At 38.3% G+C, this 23,318-nt stretch overlaps 1 protein-coding gene across 1 annotated transcript in view; it reads left to right on the top strand.

The window, feature by feature from the left end:
• Positions 1-947: 947 nt before the first annotated feature.
• Positions 948-23,318, top strand: part of LOC127454550 (chloride channel protein 1-like) — a 42,956-nt gene continuing 20,585 nt past the window's right edge. Inside the window, exons 1-5 of the mRNA XM_051721843.1 lie at positions 948-1,053; positions 18,106-18,313; positions 18,489-18,620; positions 18,896-19,024; positions 21,467-21,600. Of these exons, the coding sequence (XP_051577803.1) occupies positions 1,003-1,053; positions 18,106-18,313; positions 18,489-18,620; positions 18,896-19,024; positions 21,467-21,600 (654 nt within the window). The 5' untranslated portion in view covers positions 948-1,002. The remainder of the gene's footprint in view (positions 1,054-18,105; positions 18,314-18,488; positions 18,621-18,895; positions 19,025-21,466; positions 21,601-23,318) is intronic.

Genomic DNA, 23,318 nt, shown 5'->3' with positions numbered 1-23,318 from the left:
CATTTACAATACCAACTTCTTATGAATGTGCTTTCTTTGTTTAAATCGTTGGTGCTTGAGAGATTAGACTATAATAGGAAGCAGATGATGAATAACTGGAGAAGAACCTCAGAATTAAATTGCACTTGGTCCAGCCCTTTTGCGTGTTGTGTGAATGATTTCGCCAAAGCCAATTGTGCCTAGACTTAGTGCATGCTTGCACGAAAATACCAAAACTTCATGGCCATGCCATTGACTGCGCCAATGACTTAAGGCATTGCATTGCGCTTAACGCTTGCGCTCTCAAAATAGGGCCCTAAAACGACATTCATTTTATATTGTCTATCCTTCAATATGTGTAAGAAGCTTTTACAATTTCCTGTTATTTGGGTTAATTGCTGTTTTGATGACAGTGGCAGTTAAAACCAAGTCACCACAGTTTTATTGTAGTTACAATAACTATAGTAGGGACAAATAGGATTTCCGTGTCTAACTTTCTTTTTTCCAACATCAAGATCTTAGGTTAAAATGTATATACATATATATAAGTATATGTTTAGGTGCTGTAACTGGTCACCAATTCTCTAAAGTGTTTTATTTTTAATCATCTTTAATCACTGTTTAACTTTTTGCAGGTTACTTTAATCATCTTACAGTGTGACAGATACATTTTTAAAATATAATATAAATATACCATGTAGTCATAATTAATGTGAAGGCATAAAAACTGGAAAAAAAAAAAAAACATTTGGTAAGTTTGGGAGTTTGTAGATTTTGTGCACTTGTGTGCATGTTGCTGTGTATCTAATTGAAGAATCACATGTCTCAGCATTTTTCTTGCATGTGTGTTGCTGGTTCTGTAACATAAGAGTGAGACCGCGTGTGTGTATTTCTTGGTTTGAGTGGGGTGGTGTGTGTAACTGAATAAATGGGTAAGAGTCAGTGAGTGTATGTGTTTCATATGCTGTAACACAGGAGTGAGACAGTGTGTGTGTTTATTTTTGGCTCAGTGCGAGCGTGTCGATGGCTGCCGATGCGTCGCAAAGGAAAGCTCTGAGATACCAGCAGACCCTGGTCAGTCACTGTCTTTCTGTCCCTCTCTTTCTCTCTCCCGTTGTCTTGTTGTCTTGCGCCGAGGCGTTTCGCTGTCTTGCTGTTCGTGGGTGGCTTGCTGAGGTGTGTCATAGTCAGTATGAGCTGTTCTAACCTAGAAACGCTTGTCTGCCCAAAATACAGCTCTTTAAATAATGGGTCTCAAAGTCTTTAACTTCAATAGCCTCGACTTTAATTGATTTTCCATTCTATTCTTAGTGGCCACACACATGGAGTTCACTGGGCTGTTCTAGCACAACTCATGAATAGGTATGAGAATAGTTGTAACCTGTGTCAGCACCCCGCTGATTAAAGATAATCTGTCTCGCAAACTTCCATTAAAGTTTAGCCAACACTCAATACTGGAGATATGTAGATTAGAGGTTCCTTATCAAATGTTTTTGGGTTTTACAGGAGAGAAATGTGCTGTGTGTGTGTGCTGCAGTTCTTTCCACCTTTTTGCTGCTTGCTTGCTTGACAGTGATTTTATCACCACTTTTTCTTGTCAGTGATTTTATTATCAACACTTTTTCCCATATTGTCTTTTCTAAAAGCTTTATGCAAAATTTTAATCTTTTACTAGATATCTGCAAGCTGTTTGGATTGAAAACAGTCTCAGGTTTCTGAAGATTATGACAAAACCTCAAATGCTCTTGAAAATTATATTCAATGTCTCAGTTATGCTGATCTAAGCAGATCTGTTGACCAAACCTCACAATTTCCATCAGCTACAATGTAGCTGAATTTTTTTTTTTTTTTTTTTTTTTGTGCATATTTGTGCTAACCTATGCTCCACATCTCTGCTGCTATATGCTAGCAGAAACCTGAGCATGCAGGTTAAATATACGCCTAACCCTCTCCGTCAAACTGCTGTTGGTGGCCACAGTACAGCCACCATACACAGAGGAGCATACGGTTAGCTTATGATGTTATTTGTCAGTGTTGTGTCCATTGGACAGTTCATTAGAAAGGCCAGTGGATTATACAGTGTCCCCCAAAAAGTATTTGGACACTCTACTATATTTGAATGTTTGTGTAATACACAACAAAATATCAAACCAATTATTTACTGTATTTTAAAGTAATATAGTACAGACATTTTTCAAGCAAACATTTCACAAAAATAAATTTGTTTCAAATGATAAACAATAGATATATTGTTCAAACTTGAAATTTCACATAATTACATTGGGACCAATCGGTTAAAAGTAATCGCAAAAATGGCTAGAAAAGTAAATTTACTTCTGAGAAAATGTCTAGCATCAGTTGTTTGTGGATGCCTCTTGGTTTTATGTAAGGAAGACTAAACATACTGTGAATTCGGCGACAGTAGGTCAAAAGTTTTGCTACGGAAATCGGTGTGTGCTTCACGAAATTCTAACCACTGCACCTAGTGGCCAAAGCTGGAAGTGTTGTTGAACATTTGGGCACATGAGCTTCAGTGTCCAGGTGAATTGTCCCGAGGATGGCGCCAAAAGCAAGATGTATTTTTTGTTGTAAATTATATAATAAAGTCAACAGGGATGCATATTTTATTAACCCTACCCCCTAACTTAAACCCCAACCCTAAACCTTACCTTCAGTGGAGTAAAAATTTAGTTTTCAAGCGGAAATGCAACCTCTGAATCAAGCTTGTCATTGATTATGTGAACATGCTGACTTCCTGGTGCCTATGGAACCTGAAACTGTCTCGGAGGTTAGTAGTGCCACAGGGAAAGGTGACCATGGTTGAACTGATGCAAAAATATGTAATGAGGGCATGGTCAGTAATTATAAGAAATTTGGCACTTTCGAAAGCAACATTTCGATTTCCCAGGTGATCATGTTGTAATATGTATGTGAAATGACATTTAGACATTTCTATGTATGACTTAGGTGTCCAAAAGTGTTGAGATACCTTTTAGGGCCACTTTTGTATTGCTGGAAGAAAGGGATTGTACACAGAGTGAGAAAGAGAAAAAAAGAGCCAATGTCAAAAGAAAAGGAGTAAGAAAATAGTCAAAGATTGAAGATGGCAAATGTGTGTGTGGAGATGGGGTGAAAAAGTGTTAATTCTTCAGCTGTCAGTTTTGCACTGTCATAAATCATTAAGCTCCCACAACCTTCCATTTTTCCACATGTCTTCCTCTCTCTGGATTTCATATTGATTTTCCTCTCCTGCCATACAATATGGGAAGATCGCCAGGGCCAGGAGTTTTTTTAAACCTCTGCAAGTTTTACCCATAAACACATTACAGTCTCTGCTGTCCATTTCTGTCTGTCTTACACACACAGGAGATTCCTGTTGGGAAAAGGATCCAGTGAAAGGAAAACTCCCATTAGTAGCCTTGTTTATAGGCTTTGAGTATAAATGTTTGCGTATGTATCATCAGAAGAGGTAGTACACTAATACACTACACTGTAAAACAATCAGTACTAATGGACTTTTTTACGGGATTACTGTAATTACGAGATTCTCACCAATAAAAACCGCTCACGCCTTCATAGAACTTGTAATCACAAGTTGGAAAACTCTAATTTTATAAAAGCTTTGACTTGACTGCCATTATGTCATGTAAAAAGAACTAAAATGGCAGTAATCTCAACAGTTAAAAGTAGTTTAAACATACTTACTTTATTCTTAAACATTTAGCAAGAATATATAGAAGTGAATTGATGAATTAATGTAGTGATTACATTTACATTAAATACATTTCACTGCCTTCGTACCATAGTTTATCATTGAGTATGTATTTGATTTATTTTGCCTTTGCCATAACAAATAACAAATAATTGCTGAGTCCAAAGACGTTAACTGCTCCTAGTAGAGTTCAAGTTAACTCCATAAGAGTTGTCGCAGTTAATTACAGTAATTCCAACGCAAAAGTGTATATACTCGGTGGTGGAGTGCCTATGCCAAAACTGAGTTGTAAAGCAAGTTGTTTACAGATGTACAGGATGTAATACTGTCAAGAGGCATGCATATTTTATTAACCAAATTTTTTTTTTTTTTTTTTGCTTTTTTTTTTTGTGATCTGAGCAAAAGAATCACAATTTATGATACCATTGTTGTTAGATTTAACTGCTGATTTGAAAACTTTTCTTTGATCAACCTTTCAGTGCAGATTTCAGTTTTTCCCCATTCAAGTAGATAAGACCTGTACTTTTATGCCGCTTGTATCTATAGAAAATAGATGCCCAGGAGGCGAGAACTTTCCCAAGATGGCCACCGAATGGACTGAATTGCCTTGAAAGGGACTTTGGGTGCACATAAATGTATCAAGTTTTAAGACCTAAAAAAAAAAAAGGTTATTAAACCTCTAGTAAAGCGATTCAGTTTACTGGTGTTCAGCACTCACAGCTCAGATGGGGAAATCCCAAAAATACTATGACTGGATCATTTAAATAAACAAGGTTTTATTTGCGAGTCACGTGACACCATGCGAGGTTCGGACATGTGAATGGCGAGCTCTGCGCACTTTGCTAGTTTTGATAGTTTTTGTGTCATAAACTGGTGAGATTTGATATACCCTGATCCATAACTGTTCTAGGAAGACAATATGTCAAAGAATTCAAAATCCTCAGGCTCTGAAGACATGAAAAGACACTTATGTGCTCAAGCTGATGCCCCTCTGGAGGCCTCGAGCCAGGGAGTCGATTTGGCCGGAGAGGTGAAAGAAATTCGTAGAGAATTGCTGAACTTATTGGCAATGCTGACGAAGGTTGTTGCTGACTTGGAGGATCTTGCTGCAATACGTTGATCAATCATGGCCATGGAGACGAAATTCACTGAGGTGGTTACAAGAGTGGGGGACGTCGAGAAACGATTATCTGGAGTCATCGGAGAGGGAATTAGCTGCTAATCCGCTAGCGACCAAGGTGGATTTGAAGCATGTCTGGGAGAAGCTGGATGATATGGAGAATTGTAACCGGCGGAATAACGTCTGAATTGTTGGAATTCCTGAGGGAGCAGAAAGTCAGAATGGTGGAATTCCTGGACAGGCTCTTTCCGAATCTGCTTGACATAATAGGCCATAAACTGAAAATCGAGCGAACTCACAGGGTCCCGGCTCATCGATCCACTGAGGGAGACAGGCCCCGATCAATTCTGGCCAAATTTCTGAGATCATCCGCTAAAGATCTCGTGTTATGCGAGGCGAGGAGTAAAGGAAGGCTCTCTTAGAAGAACCACAGCATTTTCTTGTTCCCAGACTTTGCGAATTTGACGAGAGAAACGTGATCAATTCAAGGAATGCAAGAAACTCTTACATCAATGGAAGGTCGCTTTTGCACTGATGTTCCTGGCCAAATTGAGAATAGATACTAAAGATGGCCGTAAAGTATTTACATGTCCCCAGCAAGCAAAGTCCTTCATAAAGTCAATGACTAAGTTATTTTGTGGTTCTCATGTTGCAGCCACGTGAACCGACTCACTGAACATCCACTTCATCATCCGAGGAAGCTGAGTGCCTTTTTTGTTTCTTCTTGTGCTGGTTCTGCCTAGTGGCTGGAATTTGTTTTGTGGAGTAACACTCCGTCAGGACAGTCATGTGGATGAATCTGCATGTTCTTTGTGCTTATGCCTCCTATTGGCTGGAGTTTGTTTTGTGGAGTATTTCTTGCAGTACATTGGAGTGATTGGGTCATATGTTGTACTCATGTAGCAGTTGAATGGGCCGGCTCACTGAACATTCGTTTGACTGTCCGAGGAAACTGAATGGCCTTTTTTAAAATTATATTATATTTAATTTATTATTATTATTATTATTATTATTGTGTGCTGGTTCCGCTAGAGGCTGGAGTTTTTTTTTTGTGGAGGAAAACACCTTCGGGACAGTTATGTGGATGTGGTTGCAAAATTCCAGGAATTTTCAAAGTTGGAAACTTTCCATGGGAATTAACAGGAATATATGGGAATTAACGGAAATTAATGGGAATAAACTGGAAATTTGCAAAATTGCAAGTTAGCCTATAACAGGGGACTTAAATGTAGTTGAAAAAAAAAAACACCTTGCAGCATAATCTTGGTTGAAACAAACAAATTTAATGCCAAGTCTGTTGAATTTCTACCCTGCGCATTCCTCAATCACATGCACACAGCACACTACTTACTGCAGTCTACTTTTGAGTAGCATTTGAGCCCAAGGACTACATCCAGTCAAGTAAGTTTTGATGATATTACTAGGGTAAATATATTTAATCTATGGTATTAAAGTTTAACTAGCAAATACTAAATCAAAATGTGTTTATACCGTAGCTAGCTAGCCAGTAAATCAGATATGCTAAATGTAAGCTAGCTAAAACCATTTCATTGACAATTTAAGAGGCTAGCTATCATGGTGCTAGCTAGCTCAACTGTGATGCTGCCTTCTGCTAGCCAATTTTCTGTTATGATTTAGCATGCTGATTGAGGAGTGTTCATCTATTAATCTAGCCTATTTCTATTAATTTGTTCAGCATCAGTTGTAAAATATTTTTACCATTCCAGAATATTCCAATTGTTTAGCTAACTATTTATATATCTGTGCATGGCATTGCATTATTGTTTTTTTACAAGCTTTTTTCTAATCTTATTCTACAGAACAATGCTACATGCGCCATCTGATGTGTGGATACATTTCACCTCAGCCAATGTAGAAGGAAAGGCTGTGTACATTTGCATATACTGTGCAAAGACCTATGTTAAGAATGCCACAAAGATGCAGCAGCATATAGCCAAGTTCCCAAAGTTTTTTCCGATATTTCCAAAATTCCCCAGCTTAACTTCCCATGGAAAGTTTCTGGAAAGTTTCCAGAAATTTACCGGAAATTTTCCGCCCTTTGCAACCCTAATGTGGATGAATCTACACGTTCTTTGCTTTTATCCCACCTATTTGCTGGAGTTTGTTTTACAGATAATATTCTGTTGTGTAATTCTGTCTTACAAAATTTGTATAGAAACACCGGACTTAAGCAATCTGATGGCAAAGTTGTCACGGGGGCTCTCGTAGGCGTACATGGACTGTTTGAGTTTAGAAGGATGGACGCCGGTTGGCGCTGTCGTGCATGGGGTTAATGCGCATGTTTTTCTTTTTTCTGTTTGTTTGGTTCGGGGGGAAGATCAAGGTTTGATTGTTGCACTAATGTGGAATGTGGTCTTTATAATTTATTTTTTTTGACACACAATCGATTTTTTCTAATATGTCAAAATGTCAGATGTTGGTAGTGGATTGTCTCTCTCCATGTGGAATGTGAATGGGTTGGAGCACCCCATAAAAAGAAGGAAAGTTATTTCTCTTCTTTAACGTAAGAAATATGATATAGTGTTTCTTCAAGAAATGCATCTTTCCCCACAGGAAGTTGAAAAATTTGGGAAGTTATGGGGTGGACATGTTTTCTTTAGTGCTGGCTCAAGTACATTTTACATTTACATTTATTCATTTGGCAGATGCTTTTATCCCAAGCGACTTACAAAAGAGAATGGGAGTCATTACACTGATAAGTAAGCATCTACAATTCAAATGTCTCAAACAGATTAAAGATAAATTAGGAAGAGTCATTATTTTAGCAGATATTCAGGGGCAAAGTCTAATTTTGGCTAATATTTACGCACCTAACACTGATGATCAAGGCACCCCTCATGATATAATATTGGGAGGAGACTTTAATCTAGTCAGTCCTCAGTCCTTGATCATATTGAAGCAAAAGTGTGTATGCCCCCTTGAGCAACACCGACGCTTCACAGGATGTGTAAATATCTTGGTCGTACAGATATTTGGAGACTTTTGAACCCCTCTGGTAGGGACTATAAAAAATGTTTCATCAGTCCATAAGATTTATTCAAGAATAGATTTTTTTTTATATCTAAGTCCCTCATTTCATCTGTTGTGATTGCTCAATTGGAAACATCTTGGTCTCAAATCACGCCCTGGTGAGTTTAGAGGTATTGCCACATACAGAGAAAAATAAATCATATAGTAGGCACTTTAATGTATCCCTTTTGCAAAATCCTGAATTTCAACAAATGTTAAAGGCTGAAATCAATGTTTATATGGAGACCAACTGGTCCTCAGTATCCTCTGTGGGCGTGGCTTGGGAGGCACTTAAGGCGGTTCTTAGGGGTTGGATCATACAGTATGCCTCATTCACCAAAAATCGAAAGCACGAGAACTCGTGGAGTTGGAAGGGAATATTAAAAGTGCCAAAGCAGAGCTGAAGTGCCGAATGTCGTCTGATGGCCTCAGAGAACTGACCTGATTGAAATACAGATATAATACTATTTTGTTGCGGAAGGTGGAGTTTTGGCTATTCAGGGCAAGATAGTCATACTTTGAGTCAGGGGACAAGGCAGGAAAACTTCTGGCTAGGTATATAAAACAGAGAGAGTCTTTTTCTACCATTCCATCAGTGAAATCTGCTGGTGGTGATATTTTTACCAATATTAATAATGCTTTTAAAGAATTCTATCTTGATCTCTATAGCTCCATGTCTTCATCTACTGATGAAGGTATTAGAAATGTTGTGGAACCATTAGAACTCCCTTAACTGACGACTGAGCAAAAAAATTATCTTGATTCTGAGATAAACTTGGAGGAGCTTGGCGAGGTAATTAATGCCTTGCCTACAGGCAAGGCTTGGGGGCCAGATGGCTTTGCCGCTGAATTTTTTAGATCCTATGCTACAGAACTGGCCCCACTTTCGTTAGAAGTTTATACGGAATCATTAAAGAATGGAAAGCTTTCGCCAACCATGACACAAGCCTGGATCAGTCTGATTCTTAAAAAGGACAAAGCTCCAAGTGAGTGTAAGAGTTAGTGTCCAATTTCCCTGATCCAGCTAAAAATATTGTCAAAAATTTTGGCTAACCGATTAATAAAGTTATGACATCTCTTATATATATAGATCAGGTGGGGTTTATTCGGGGCTGCAGCTCTTCTGATAACATTAGGCGTTTCATCAATATCATGTGGTCAGTGGCGAATGATCAGACTCCGGTTGCTGCCGTCTCACTTGACGCTGAAAAGGCGTTTGATATGGTAGAATGGGATTATCTTTTTAAGATTTTGGAAATATATGGGTTTGAGAATAATTATTGGATGGATTAAGTTACTTTATAGACACTCGGTAGCGGCGGTACAAACAAATGGATTAATTTCAGATTATTTTACTCTGGATAGGGCCACCTGGCAGTGTTGCCCTCTTTCCCCATTATTGTCTTACCCTGGAACCACCAGCAGCCGCAATAAGAAAGGAGAATGATTTTCCAGGGGTGGTGGCGGGAGGTGTGGCACATAAGCTTCTGCTTTACGCAGATGATATTTTATTATTAGTCTCCGACCCCACTAGATCTATGCATTGCCTCCACAGAATTATTAATTGCTTTTCTAAATTCTCAGGATGCAAAGTCAGTTGGTCTAAATCCGAAGCTTTGGCTCTGACAGCGTATTGCCCAGTAACGGCTTTTCAGCCGGGCGCCTTCCAGTGGCCCAAACAAGGCATTAAGTATTTGGGCATTTTATTCCCAGCAAATTTGTGTGATTTAGTTAGAGTTAATTTTGACCCCTTAATAAAATGTTTTTCGAGCGATGTGGGCAGGTGGGCTTCATTACATTTATCTTTGATTGGGAAGGTTAATGTTATTAAAATGAATTGTATTCCAAAATTCAACTACCTGCTACAATCTCTCCCTGTAGATGTCCCCCTCTCTTATTTCAAACAATTTGATAGCATAGCGAAGTCCTTCATTTGGAATGGTAAACGTCCCAGATTACATTTCAATAAATTACTTAGGCCGAATGACAAAGGTGGGCTAGGCCTACACAAGATTTTTATTTTATTATTATGCATTTGGTCTCAGACATTTGGCTCATTGGTCGCTTGCACCTGAGAGAGCCCCTCCCTGGTTTTGTATTGAACAGGAAGTTCTTGCCACTATTTTGCCATTGCAAAGCCTTTCTGTTAAACTAACCAGAGAAGTTAAGTTTCACCCCGTTATCTCGCATTTGCACTCGGTATGGACAAAAGTGTCCAGAGTGTTTAATTCTGACATTTATTTAAATGTTGCCTCGAGCATATGGCTGAACCCAAAATTATGTATTAACAGGTCCCCTCTCTGTTGGTCAGAGGGGATTGCGAAGGAGGTTAATACGCTCGGTGACCTATATGAAAGTGGAGTGTTGAGATCCTTTGAAAATATGGTTCAACATTTTAGGATTCCCAGATCTCAGTTCTTTAGGTATTTACAGCTGTGCCACCTGCTCTGTACTTTTTTTGGGAATAGCATACATCTCACTGGAGCAGCAGATACTCTGAAAGTGGTGATTACTGCTTTTGGAAAAGGTCATGAGGCATCAGTGTATTACTCCCTGCTAATTCAGAGTCTGGGGGACGGAGCTTCAACTTCTCTTAAGAGATTATGGGAGAAAGATTTAAACTTGGTATTGGAGGAGGGAGTGTGGGCTAGTATTTATAAAAACATCAAGACTGCATCTAGAGATGTAAGGGTGCGTCTGATGCAGTTTAAGAGTCTTACATCAAGTCTGTTGGACCTCCTCTAGATTATGTAGGCTTGGTCTTAGAGACTCACCCACATGCTGGCGATGTCAATCAGAAGATGGGGACATAACCCATGTTTTTTGGGGATTTGTTAAGATCCTAGAATTTTGGTTGAGGGTTCAGAGCTTTATGTGTGACGTATTGGACACTCAATTTTGATTTTGCCTCAGACTCTGTATCTTAGGCGATGGGACTGTCATTAATATTGGGGATAGACTTTTAAAAAGTTGGGTCCTATACGGAGTTATGATCGGCAGACAAATCATCCTCAGGGGGTGGAAGTTGGCTGGGGTGCCCTCGTTTCGGGAGTGGTGCAGGGAGATGGGCAGGGTGGCAGCATTTGAGGAGGTGATTTTTAGAAGTCTGGGAAAATGTCATTTGTTTGATAGGAATTGGGGTGGATATTTGGCTTTTTTTTTAAGGTTCCCAGGGATGGGCAGTGGAGAGGGATTTCTAGTTTAGATGTGTATGTGCATTCTTGTTGTTTTTTGAAAGTATACTTTTTTTTATGTTTTTATTTTATTTGTATGTTCTAATTGTTGGTGACCACTGTAGTGCATGTTTGTGGGGGGAATGTTTGGGGGGAGGGGTTTAATGTATTTAATTTATTCTGTACTTTATGTTGTCTTTGTTTGTCTTATGAATGGAATCAATAAAAATTGTTAACAACAACAAAAAAACGAGGTTTTATTCAACAAGATTTTTTTTTCTTCTAAAACATTGTTAAAGTATTGGTAATATCAAGAATTTAGTTGTTTATTTCTTATCATAAAACAGTATGTTTTAATTAAAATTGTTAAATTATTCTTATGTTATATTTCGTTAATGAGATTAACATTGCTTCTGAACTTGTATTAAGTATGCCTGGAAATAACATTACCCCAATGAGCCATTGATATTTACACTACCGTTCAAAAGTTTGGGGTCACTTGCCTGAAATGTTTCTCATGATCTTAAAAACCTTTTGATCTGCTTAAATGTTTGAAATTAGTTTTGTAGACAAAAATATAATTAAAGTTCAATCCTCAATTAACGTGTAATTTGCGTGCACCCCCAACCACTGTACAACACCTTTCACCGGCGGTGGTTGGCCCCTAACCTTCGCAGTGATAAAACATTGCCACCGCAACATCCCTAACACAGCATTATTACTTTTGGATGGAGAAAATTCTATGTACAATTCTACACACATTTCCGCTAATTTATTCAGTGTTTTCTTTAATAGTTTTCTGTGGAATTTATACAATGTTTCTGCACACTAAAGAGTATTTTTTCCATATAGGATCAGTCTAGTGCCCAAGATAGTAGTGACAGGAATGTGCGTGAATCGTCTTAGAGAATTCCTTTGGAGAGCATAAAAGGCCTGTTTCACACCTCGTACATACATTGTGTATTTATTTCAGTGCCCATATTAACAAGCTACAGCAGTCAGATTGTGTGTAATCAACATGACTCCACGTCCCAGAAGTGTAGCTTGCAGCTACAAGTAGAGTTTCGGCACTGTGTGTATTCTTGTTTGTGTGTAAAGTGCTGAACTTAGCAGGTAACATTGGAAATGCACTGTAAATCTATTTATGAACACAATCTTTTGCAAAATAGGCTTTTATGAAACAACATAACATAATGGCGTGAACTTCTTGCAAGTTCGACATGCAGTGACAAGCACACAAATAGCACTTTCTATTCAAGTCTGACTGAATCCAGATTTAAGCAGTTAATAGCCTACATTTACAGTTAAGTTTCCATGTAAATCATTTACTATTTGAAAGTAAATGTGATCCACCTCCTCATGTAAATTTGATTTAATGCCAAAGGTTTGTAGTATTTCTCAAAAGCTCACTCTCAATTATCATTTTATAATTTATAGTCGTTATTAAAGGAAATGCTCAACCCAGTGACTCAGAATTGACTTGATTTTCTGAAACACTATCATTGTGAAAGCACAACAGAGAGTGTGCTGTTGCAGTTATACTGCAGCTCTGCTTACGTGCACAGTGTGAAACAGGCCTAAGTGTGTATTAATTTACAGGAGTGTTTACTTATACATATGTTGAACAGCACTACGTGTTGTTTTTAATGGGCACAGTTAAGTGATTTCACTTCCAGGTTGCGCAGCTGTGCATGACCTCTTCTTTAGCAGAGAGGCCTCTGGGAATCTGACTGCTGAATGACAGCAATGAACAGAGACTGAGAGTGAAAGTGTTTGTGTGTGTGTGTGTGGAAGAGCTGTGCAAGCAAAAGAAGGGGAGTTGTGTTTGAACTTTCAGTTCATTATTGGGCAGAAATGCAAATAATATTGTTTTGATCATGGATTTGAATTAGCATATTTGTGAGGTTTTGAAAATTACAGTCGATGCTGCAATATCTGAATCTAAACAAGTTTCTAAAACAACCCTTTTTCTTAATGTTGTGTGGCCTGTTTTCTATTCAGAAATGGACATACTGTAATTAAAATGCACATAAATTAATGTTTCATAAAATTCGAATTATTTTAATGTACATTATCTACACTACGCAAGCATTATCTGCGCAAGCACACCTCCTTTCTATGTAAATTAGGGTCATTGTAGATTGTGCTTCATTCACAAAAATTGCCATGCACAATTTACATCGCACTGTTTCCAAGAAAATTTCATTTATTTAAAAGAGATTTTTGTGTAAATTTATTGTCGATCATATCAGCAGTAATTCGTCAAATCATGATCAAATGATGGAGAAGAGCATTATAACCTGGCATCCAGGTGCACCATGAGGTCTAGCACACTTTTGGCATGTTACATAGATGATTCCGGTGTCTGGATCACATTAGTGAGTAATGCTGTAGGTACAGTAGTGTGTCAGATCACGGTGGTCTTCTGCACAAAAACCTGTCAAGAAAATGCCATGGTCATATTTAACCAAAAATCAAGAAAAAAGAAATTCTATTTTATATTTTCTGACCATGGTTAGAAAATGAACATTGCATTGTGACTATTTAACATAGGTTTTAACAATAGGTGCATCCCAAACCGCACACTTCTGCACTATTCTACGTCATTTTGAAGTGTAAGTAGTGCGAATAGTAGGTTAACACTGAAAATGCAACAAAAAGAAGTGTACTTTTCCAACCGTGAAAATGGAGTGTGAATGGTTGGACACTTCGGAAGGAGCGGAGTTACCTGGCTGCAATGTTGTTCTGACAAAACAATTGTAAATATTGGAGAATGTAGCAACTAGCAAAACTTCAGTGTAGACTGCACTTTACAAATGTGAGTTGAATGCTTTACCATCAGAGGTTGATGTCAGATCTGAGATTGGCTAATGCGCTAAAGCTAGTGACAACACATTGCATGCGTTTGAAGCGTCATTTCCATCAGCTGTTAAACAGCGATTGCTTCCGTGTAGGAAAAAAAAACATTAAGTGTTTGAAAACCTATACACTAAATTTTTTTATTGAAATCAGTGAAAATGAAATGCAGTACCAAGGGAATACTTGATGAAAACAGGACAGGTTTTGGGAGAATCAACCAATTATAGCAACTTGGTACCTTGTAAACACAAATCTGTTTCCAGGTAAAAACCTGTAAACCCTGACTCCAGAAAAAAAGACAATCAAATTAGAGTTTACCAGATTAAGAAATTGTTTGTCTGCAATATGTTTCCATGGGCATGCTGTTTGAGGCTGAGACTTACAACATAATAACATTTTAATGAAAGTGTTATCTATTTCATTATTGTACTTCTTTTCATACGAAGTGGCTTTTTGCCAGTTACATCAATTACTGAATGTTGAGTGAAGAGATGAAAGGAAATTATAGGGAGAAATGGGGCAATGTTATCAGGAAGTGACTTGATAGATTCGAACTGGGTCGCCCGTGCAAGCACCAATGTGCAACATGTCAAAGCATGTGCACTACCCACCAGGCTACATCTCCAGCTCATTCTGCTCTTTTTTTACATCAATATGTGGGCAGAATTTCCCATGCTGGTCACAGAATTCCATATCAAATGTAATTTTACGTCACTGTTCAAAGCTGATGAGCAGCATGAAACGACAGACATCAATCAAAACCAATAATGTAGATTTAACTCCAGCACAGACCACAATAAATAAAGTGATGCATGAAAAATGCTCTCACTTAACTTTGGGTCTAAAGCATGTACAGTAGGTACCATCCAGATATGTGCAATGGACTACAGCTTCAGGATTAGGAACTACACCCATGTGAATTAACAGCTGCTGACAGCCCACTGTCAACCACAGTCTCTGAATGAAGTCCGCTGCACTGTGGGCAATGTGGTTTGCTTATGTGTTAACCTACAGGACACCCCCTATAAGGTAGATACAGTTACTAATATTTGAATATTTTGTAAAGGTGAAAAAGAGAGGTAGAAAGGAGCAACATGGGTAAGAAGATAGAAGCAGACTGATAGAGGGAAAGAGAGCACAAGATGATAAAGGAACCCATCAACACTTTTGAGACTGTTTTGAATTTTGATCAGATTCTGGTGAGATTAAATCATTGGGATTTTTTATTTCAGCTAAAGATCTCTGTAACTTGAGAGTGTGCATGCTTAATATTTATTGTTAACAGTAATATTGTACACAGGATTTGAATATAATACTAACATATGGCTGAATAATGAGGCATTGACCATAGTAACGGATGTTGATCTTTTTTATTTTTCATAACCAAAAATAATGTGTTCTAGAAGTTTCCATGCACAGAAATTAGGTTATTAAAAAAGGGCTGTGATAATTTATCAGTTAAAGTTACTGCTTAATGAAACATGACGTTTGACAGAAAATCTGTCATGAATATTAAGTTTAAATATATATATATATATAAAGGTTTATAATATGTGCATTTGTTGTGTCAATTTCTGTATGAAGAAAGAAATGATTATTCTTTTTTGGGCCTGTTTATCCTCATCTCCTGATCTGTCTGTCGGTGAAAGGGTCAGATTATATTATTACACTTACACGCACATGCATACACACTGACCATTATAACTGTGTTTTTAATTAACTCTCAAAGTCACTCTGCCCTTCATTGCTTGTGTCTGTTAGCAACTTTCACTCTCTCTTTGCCTCAAATAGCTTAGACTGGTTTAGTAGACTTTTTCTTGTCTTATATGCTAAAATGTTTTATGCACTGTTATTTTAAATGGTGAGCTGTGAGGTGGTTTGTTCTTGGTCTTATCCCTGATGAATTTAATAATTTGTTGTTTATTTTCTGTTGTTTGGACCAGAAATCACAACGGCACCATCATTGTTTGTATGTGTCAAAATTCAGGCAATACTTAGAAACAAGCTGTTGGTTTTAACACATTTTTAGCTTTTAAGCGTTGAATGTGGAAATGAATGTGGATGAACTGAGGGAAAGAGTGTGTTTTGAACAGAGAGAGAATGTGTTGTAGAGTAAATGTTTCTCTGTTCTGTGTCTCTCTCATGCTGTCATTCTGAATCAGAGTACTGACCTTAGAAAATTAAAAAGAGAGAATGATATAAACAGCCTTCGGTTGTCTCTCTCTCTCTCTTTCTCTCTCTCTCTCTCTCTCTCTCTCTCACACACACACACACACACAAATTCTAGTCTTTTACCTGTCATGATAATGTAATAGATGAGAAAGGATATAAAGGCTAAAAAGTTAGTAAACTTTGTGTGTGTGTGTGTGTGTGTGTGTGTGCGCATATGCATGTGTTCAAGTGTAGGGTTAAAAATGAGTGTTGTTCAATAGCGGTGTGTCTCATAGTGTGAGATGGTTTGTGGAAGAATGTAAAGTCCCTATAGAGTATGAATAAGCTGGCGTAATGACTCGCCTCAATCCATTTGGCGGGGGACGTATCTCAGTTGCCTCCACTTCTGAGACTGTCATTCCGCGAATCTTATCACGTGGCTTGTTGAGCGCATTACCACGGAGATGTAGCACGTGTGGAGGCCCACGCTATTCTCCACAGCATCCACGCACAACTCACCACGTGCCCCACTGAGAGCGAATCACATTATAGCGACCACGAGGAGGTTAACCCAATGTGACCCTAACCTCCCTAGTAACCGGGCCAATTTGGTTGCTTAGGAGACCTGGCTGGAGTCACTCAGCACGCCCTGGATTCGAACTCGCGAATCCAGTGATGGTTGTCAGCGTCAATACTCGCTGAGCTACCCGGGACCCCCATGCATTTTTTTCGTATTATTTTAATTGTAACATTTAAATTCCTTTTTTCAACTGATTTCTACATATTTTTGAGCAATGACATTTTTTTTTTTTTTTTTTTTTTTTTAAAACAGCTAAATAAATGTCCCAGTTTACCTCACATTTATAGTATGTTACATCATTTATGTATATGCATTGGAAAATTAAATGTATTTAATATATATTTTACGTTGTATGGAGTGCCTCTTGTTTGTGAGTGTGCATGAGTGGACTGAATCTGATCCCCTCAATCTCACACCATGTTGGGTCTGTGCTGCTCATAAATGTGTGTGTATTGAGAGTAATGGAAGGTAGGTGAAGAATGTCTATCTTGGTGGATCACTTCCTCCTTTACTGGCCAATATCCAGAGTGGGTGCTCTGTTATCATGACAGCTCATGATTTGTGCATTTGTGTTTGTGTGTATTTTTCTTTCTTTCTTTCAGAGGGGTTGGTGTTTTATGATTTATACAGTATTGCTTTATATACAGTTTTTGGGGTAAATTATATAGGGGCATTGTGTTGTGTGTGAGAGAGAGTATATGTGTGGTTTGTGTGGGACTCAGGGGAGCTCTTTTTCCATTCTGCCCTGTTAGGCATAGCCTGACTATTTCTGTCTGACATAAACAAATGACTGTAACTCCCCACCACACTCACACTTCTATTGATTCACTACACATCCCACTTCCATAAGCACTTCCATGTATACAATGTTAACAAACAAACAGTGAGCCCAAAAATATTTGACACTTTTGGACATAAAAGTCACTCTTAAATTGTTTCTAGACCACTAGCCATTTTTTTACATAGGTGTCCTAGCAGAGTAGACACATGTACAGCATACAAACTATGGACATGTTCCACTAACATTTGACAACAAGAAACCATCACACTTTTTGTCTTTGTAAATCTGTATTATCCTTTGAAACCTAACAAAAATGTTTTATCGAATTTAAAAATGTATTTGCGCTTTATTTCTTTAAAATAAATGCCAATGATGTGATATTTTGTTATATAATGCAGTGCCATCAATGCATTTTTAAGTCTTTTTACTGTTTGGGGCCACTGTATGTACATTAACAATTAAAACACATTAACAGCACTGTATGACAGCTGTTAAATGTGGGGGAGATTCAGGACAGGATTTTCCCACACCAAACGATGGGTTTGGTATTTAAAAAGCGATCATCCCATGTTTTGCATTTTTACTGCAGTAGCAGCAGATTTTTTTTATTCTCTTTGCTTTAGCTTCCAATCCTGCTGTGATGTCGCTGATGGTAAGTGTATAATGTCTAATTACTAATGTCTGCATAATAGTTAATAGTGTTTTGACTGTCTTTCTCAGCTGTATGGGGAATACAGGGAGCAGCTGGGTAATATTGCCAGAAGGGAGGCCACACGTCTGTTGACTGAAAGGCAATGGAGGAGACATGCCGACAATGTCTCTTCCGATGGCCGAGCACATCATGCCAGCCTGGAGGCAGGGCCCATGAATACAGGATTAAGCCACTCCTCCTCTATAAAGAAGCCCCGCCCCTATTCCACTTGTCAAGGTGAATAATTAGAGAAGACATGGATCAGAAAATGCTAAAATCAAGTGCAACTATTTTAAACATACTAGATGCTGGTTAAAACAAACTTGAGAGCAGTAGTGGCATGTTTTATTTGTGTTCAATCCAGTAATATCTTGCATTTTCAAATAACAATAGCAATGTATTTGTGTTGCAGACTGTCTGGGCCGAATCCAGAGGTACATTGTGACAAAGCTGGGGGAGGACTGGATCTTCTTGGTTCTTTTGGGTCTCACCATGGCTTTGGTTAGCTGGAGCATGGACTATGCCAGTGCCAAGAGCCTACAAGGTACAAAACATGACATGATGAACTATGTGTTTTATAAAATGCATTATAGATGTATTCGTAAATAAATGCATTAATTATGCCTTATAAGATTTATTATAATGTATTATAATTGTGGTTGTAATTATTTAAGAAAAAATAGTTTTTTTTCCTTTGCAACTCATTATTTTCATGGTTAAAGAACTTTAGAGTTCCCACTGTGACTTCACAGAGTGTGAGCAAAATTGTGTCCTACAACTTTTCTTCAACCCTCCTTCTCATCGCTATATGTCTCACAGCATATAAGTGGATGTATGGAGAGCTTAAGGGGAATTTGGCTCTACAGTATCTGGCCTGGGTTTCATATCCCATCATCCTTATTGTGTTTGCATCCCTCTTCTGCCACCTGGTCGCCCCACAAGCTATAGGTGTGTTCCTCTCATCTTTTTTAGATTCTTGTATTTATATCCCTGTATTCTGTATGTACTTCTAAGTACAGTGCATCTCTATCTTGGGTCTCTGTTCACAATGTTTAAAGTCAACATGAAATCAAAACTGACCCTATTTCACATTCTCTGTCTTACTGTAAACTAATCTTTGGTGCATGTTATTCCAAAAAAAAAAAAAAAAAAAATGTAATAACTTCCTCTTCCTCTGAAACGACTTTTCATTTCCATTGGCTTCACCTAGGCCTTGCAGGCTACTGATAAATGTCAACCAACAGCTGAGTAGCTATTTAGGCATTGTTTTATTGTTTTAGCATTCAGGTCTGGCTTCATTTTGGTAGGGAACACCTACATCTCACGATACAATAAATTCCTGGTGGATAAAATCAAATCCCAACCTACATTTTTTTTCAAGTCAAGTGAAGTCATTTTTGTATAGCGCTTTTCACAACACACATCGTTTCAAAGAAGCTTTACAGAAAATTATGCTATAACAGAAAATGAAGCTGTAATATCTTAGAGTCATCATTGTGTGGTTTGATGAAAATGTGATTGTAGAGTTATTAGTTGTCATCACTCAGCGAGTGACATTTTGCATTTTTAATTCCGCGATCATAGTGAACGTGATGGATTATAGTATCATAGAAGATCACTTAAATACTGTGGAGCTAGCCATTCAAAGCTTTGTAAGTAAGTAACAGAATTTTAATTAATACAACTTTTAACAAGTAGCCAATGTAACGATGATAAAATGGGGCTGATATAATCATATTTCTTGGTTCTATTAAACACTCTAGCTGCTGCATTTTTAACCTATTGAGGTTTATTTATTGAACCTGTAGGACAGGGGTGTCAAACTCGGTTCCTGGAAGGCCACAGTCCAGCAGAGTTTAGCTCCAACCCTAATTAAACACACCTGAAGCAGCTAATCATGGTCTTCAGGAGTGCTTGAAGATTACAAGGAGGCATTATGGAGCAGGGCTGGAACTAAACTTTGCAGGGCTGCGGCCCTCCAGGAACTGAGTTTGACACCCCTGCTGTAGGAGGTCCTCCCAGTAGTGCATTACAATAATCTAGTCTTGTGGTCATGAACGCATGAATTAGGTTTTCATCATCAGAAAAACAGAGTATGTATAGTAATTTAGCAATATTTCTGAGGTGGAAGAATGCTGTTCTACAAACATTGGAAATGTGATTTCCAAAGGACAGATTGCTGTTAAATATAACATTCGCTGTAGAAGACAACGTGACAGTACATGCATCGAAAGTCAAATTATATTTTAGCGGCTTATTTTTAGAGCTTTTTGGTCCAATAATTAGTGCCTCTGTTTTGCTGGAATTGAGAAGAAGGACATTTCTACCCATCCAATGTTTGATATCATTGATACACTCTGCTAAATTGGAGAATTGGTACATTTCATTGGGTTTCGAAGAAAGACTGTATAAAGTTGGGTATCGTCGGTGTAACAGTGAAAACGAATCCCACTATTCCTGATAATGTCTCCCAGGGGAAGTATATATAAGGAGAAAAGCAGAGGCCCTAAAACTGATACCTGTGGCACTCCATACTTAACTTAAGCTTGATCTGACAATTATTGTTGAATATCCTGTTTACTCTGAAATATATCACAGTACAGAAGTAAAATGGATTGCTACAGCATTTCACATTGACTTTAAAATTCAGCACTTTTCTACCACACCTGGGTTGCGAGTTCGAATCCAGGGTGTGCTGAGTGACTAGCCAGGTCTCCTAAGCAACCAAATTGGCCCAGTTGCTAGGGAGGGTAGAGTCACATGGGTAACCTCCTTGTGGTCGCGATTAGTGGTTCTCGCTCTCAATGGGGCACGTGATAAGTTGTGCATGGATCGCGGAGAGTAGCTGTATGCTGTGAGTCTCCGCGGTGTCATGCACAATGAGCCACATGATAAAATGCATGTATTGACGGTCTCAGAAGCGGAGGCAACTGAGAATTGTCCTCCACCACCCGGAATGAAGTGAGTAACCGCGCCACCATGAGGACCTACTAAGTAGTGGGAATTTGGCATTCAAATTGGAGAGATTTTTTTTTATTTCAGCACTTTTTTTATTTCTCTGTTTAGTCCTCTGTTTTCTGCAATTATACTTTCTATTCAATCTTTGGGTAGTTTTTGTCCTCAATCCACCTCAAGCACCCACAAAACATTAAATCTTTCCAAAATGTGATATCTACATTCTCGTTTTCTCCTCTGTTCTTTCACCTCTCCATGCTACAATTGTTTTGATAGCTTTCCTCTGAGCCCTATATCAGACAAAAGGACTTACGCCAATCTCTTTTTCATCTTTTATAAGCACTGTGACAAGATCTACATTCTGTGTAAAATTGTTTTTGTGATTTTATGGATTAATATCTTGCTCATCGTTCCTCCTCTCTCACTGTGCCTCAGGCTCTGGGATCCCTGAACTCAAGACTATTCTGAGAGGTGTTGTGTTAAAGGAGTATCTCACACTCAAAGCTTTTGTGGCTAAAGTCATTGGTCTTACGGCTGGTCTGGGCAGCGGCATGCCCATTGGAAAAGAGGTTGACCTGTTTTACTTCTTTTTGTTTAATATAATATATTAAATGAATATGAATATTAATATTGGTCCAAATATACAGTATATGTAATATTTTATCCAAATATTATATATATTTTTACTAGTTTTTATCCAATGAATGTAGAGTTGTGCTCAAAGTAGAGAAAGTAGAGTTGCATACCCTGGCAGAAATTGTGAAATTTTGGCATTGATTTTGAAAATATGATTTTGATTTTGACTGATCATGCAACAAAAACTGTCTTTTATTTAAGGATAATGATCATATGAAGCCATGTATTATCACACAGTTGTTTGGCTCCATTTTAAATCATAATGATAACAGAAATCGCTCAAATGGCCCTGATCAAATGTTTACATACCCTTGAAAGTTTGGCCTTGTTACAGACACACAAGGTGACACACACAGGTTTAAATGGCAATTAAAGGTTAATTTCCCACACCTGTGGCTTTTTAAATTGCAATTATTGTCTGTGTATAAATAGTCAATGAGTTTGTTAGCTCTCACATGGGTGCACTGAGCAGGCTAGATTACTGAGCCATGGGGAGCAGAAAAGAACTGTCAAAAGACCTGTGTAACAAGGTAATGGAACTTTATAAAGATGGAAAAGGATATAAAAAGATATCCAAAGCCTTGAAAATGCCAGTCAGTACTGTTCAGTCACTTCTTAAGAAGTGGAAAATTCGAGGAGCTCTTGATACCAAGCCAAGGTCAGGTAAACCAAGAAAGATTTCAGCCACAACTGCCCGAAGAATTGTTCGGGATACAAAGAAAAACCCACAGGTAACCTCAGGAGAAATACAGGCTGCTCTGGAAAAAGACGGTGTGGTTGTTTCAAGGAGCACAATACGACGATACTTGAACAAAATTGAGCTGCATGGTCGAGTTGCCAGAAGTAAGCCTTTACTGTGCCAATGCCACAAAAAAGCCCGGTTACAATATGCCCGACAACACCTTGACATGCCTCACAGCTTCTGGCACACTGTAATTTGGAGTGACAAGATCAAAATAGAAATTTATGGTCACAACCATAAGCACTATGTTTGGAGAGGGGTCAACAAGTCCTATAGTGAAAAGAATACCATCCCCACTGTGAAGCATGGTGGTGGCTCACTGACGTTTTGGGGTGTGTGAGCTCTAAAGGCACGGGGAATCTTGTGAAAATTGATGGCAAGATGAATGCAGCATGTTATCAGAAAATACTGGCAGACAATTTGCATTCTTCTGCAGGAAAGCTGCGCATGGGAGGTTCTTGGACTTTCCAGCATGACAATGACCCTAAGCACAATGCCAAGTTGACCCTCCAGTGGTTACAGCAGAAAAAGGTGAAGGTTCTGGAGTGGCCATCACAGTCTCCTGACCTTAATATCATCGAGCCATTCTGGGGAGATCTCAAAAGTGCGGTTCATGCAAGACGACCAAAGACTTTGCATGACCTGGAGGCATTTTGCCAAGACAAATGGGCAGCTATACCACCTGCAAGAATTTGGGGCCTCATAGACAGCTATTACAAAAGACCGCACGCTGTCATTGATGCTAAAGGGGGCAATACACAGTATTAAGAACTAAGGGTATGCACACTTTTGAACAGGGGTCATTTCATTTTTTTCTTTGTTGCCATGTTTTGTTTTATGATTGTGCCATTCTGTTATAACCTACAGTTGAATATGAATCCCATAAGAAATAAAAGAAATGTGTTTTGC

This window comes from Myxocyprinus asiaticus, chromosome 16 (genome assembly GCF_019703515.2).
Source record: "Myxocyprinus asiaticus isolate MX2 ecotype Aquarium Trade chromosome 16, UBuf_Myxa_2, whole genome shotgun sequence".
NCBI lineage: Eukaryota > Metazoa > Chordata > Actinopteri > Cypriniformes > Catostomidae > Myxocyprinus > Myxocyprinus asiaticus.
The sequence above is the reverse complement of the archived record's forward strand: the minus strand, read 5'-3'. Positions and strand labels throughout refer to the sequence as shown.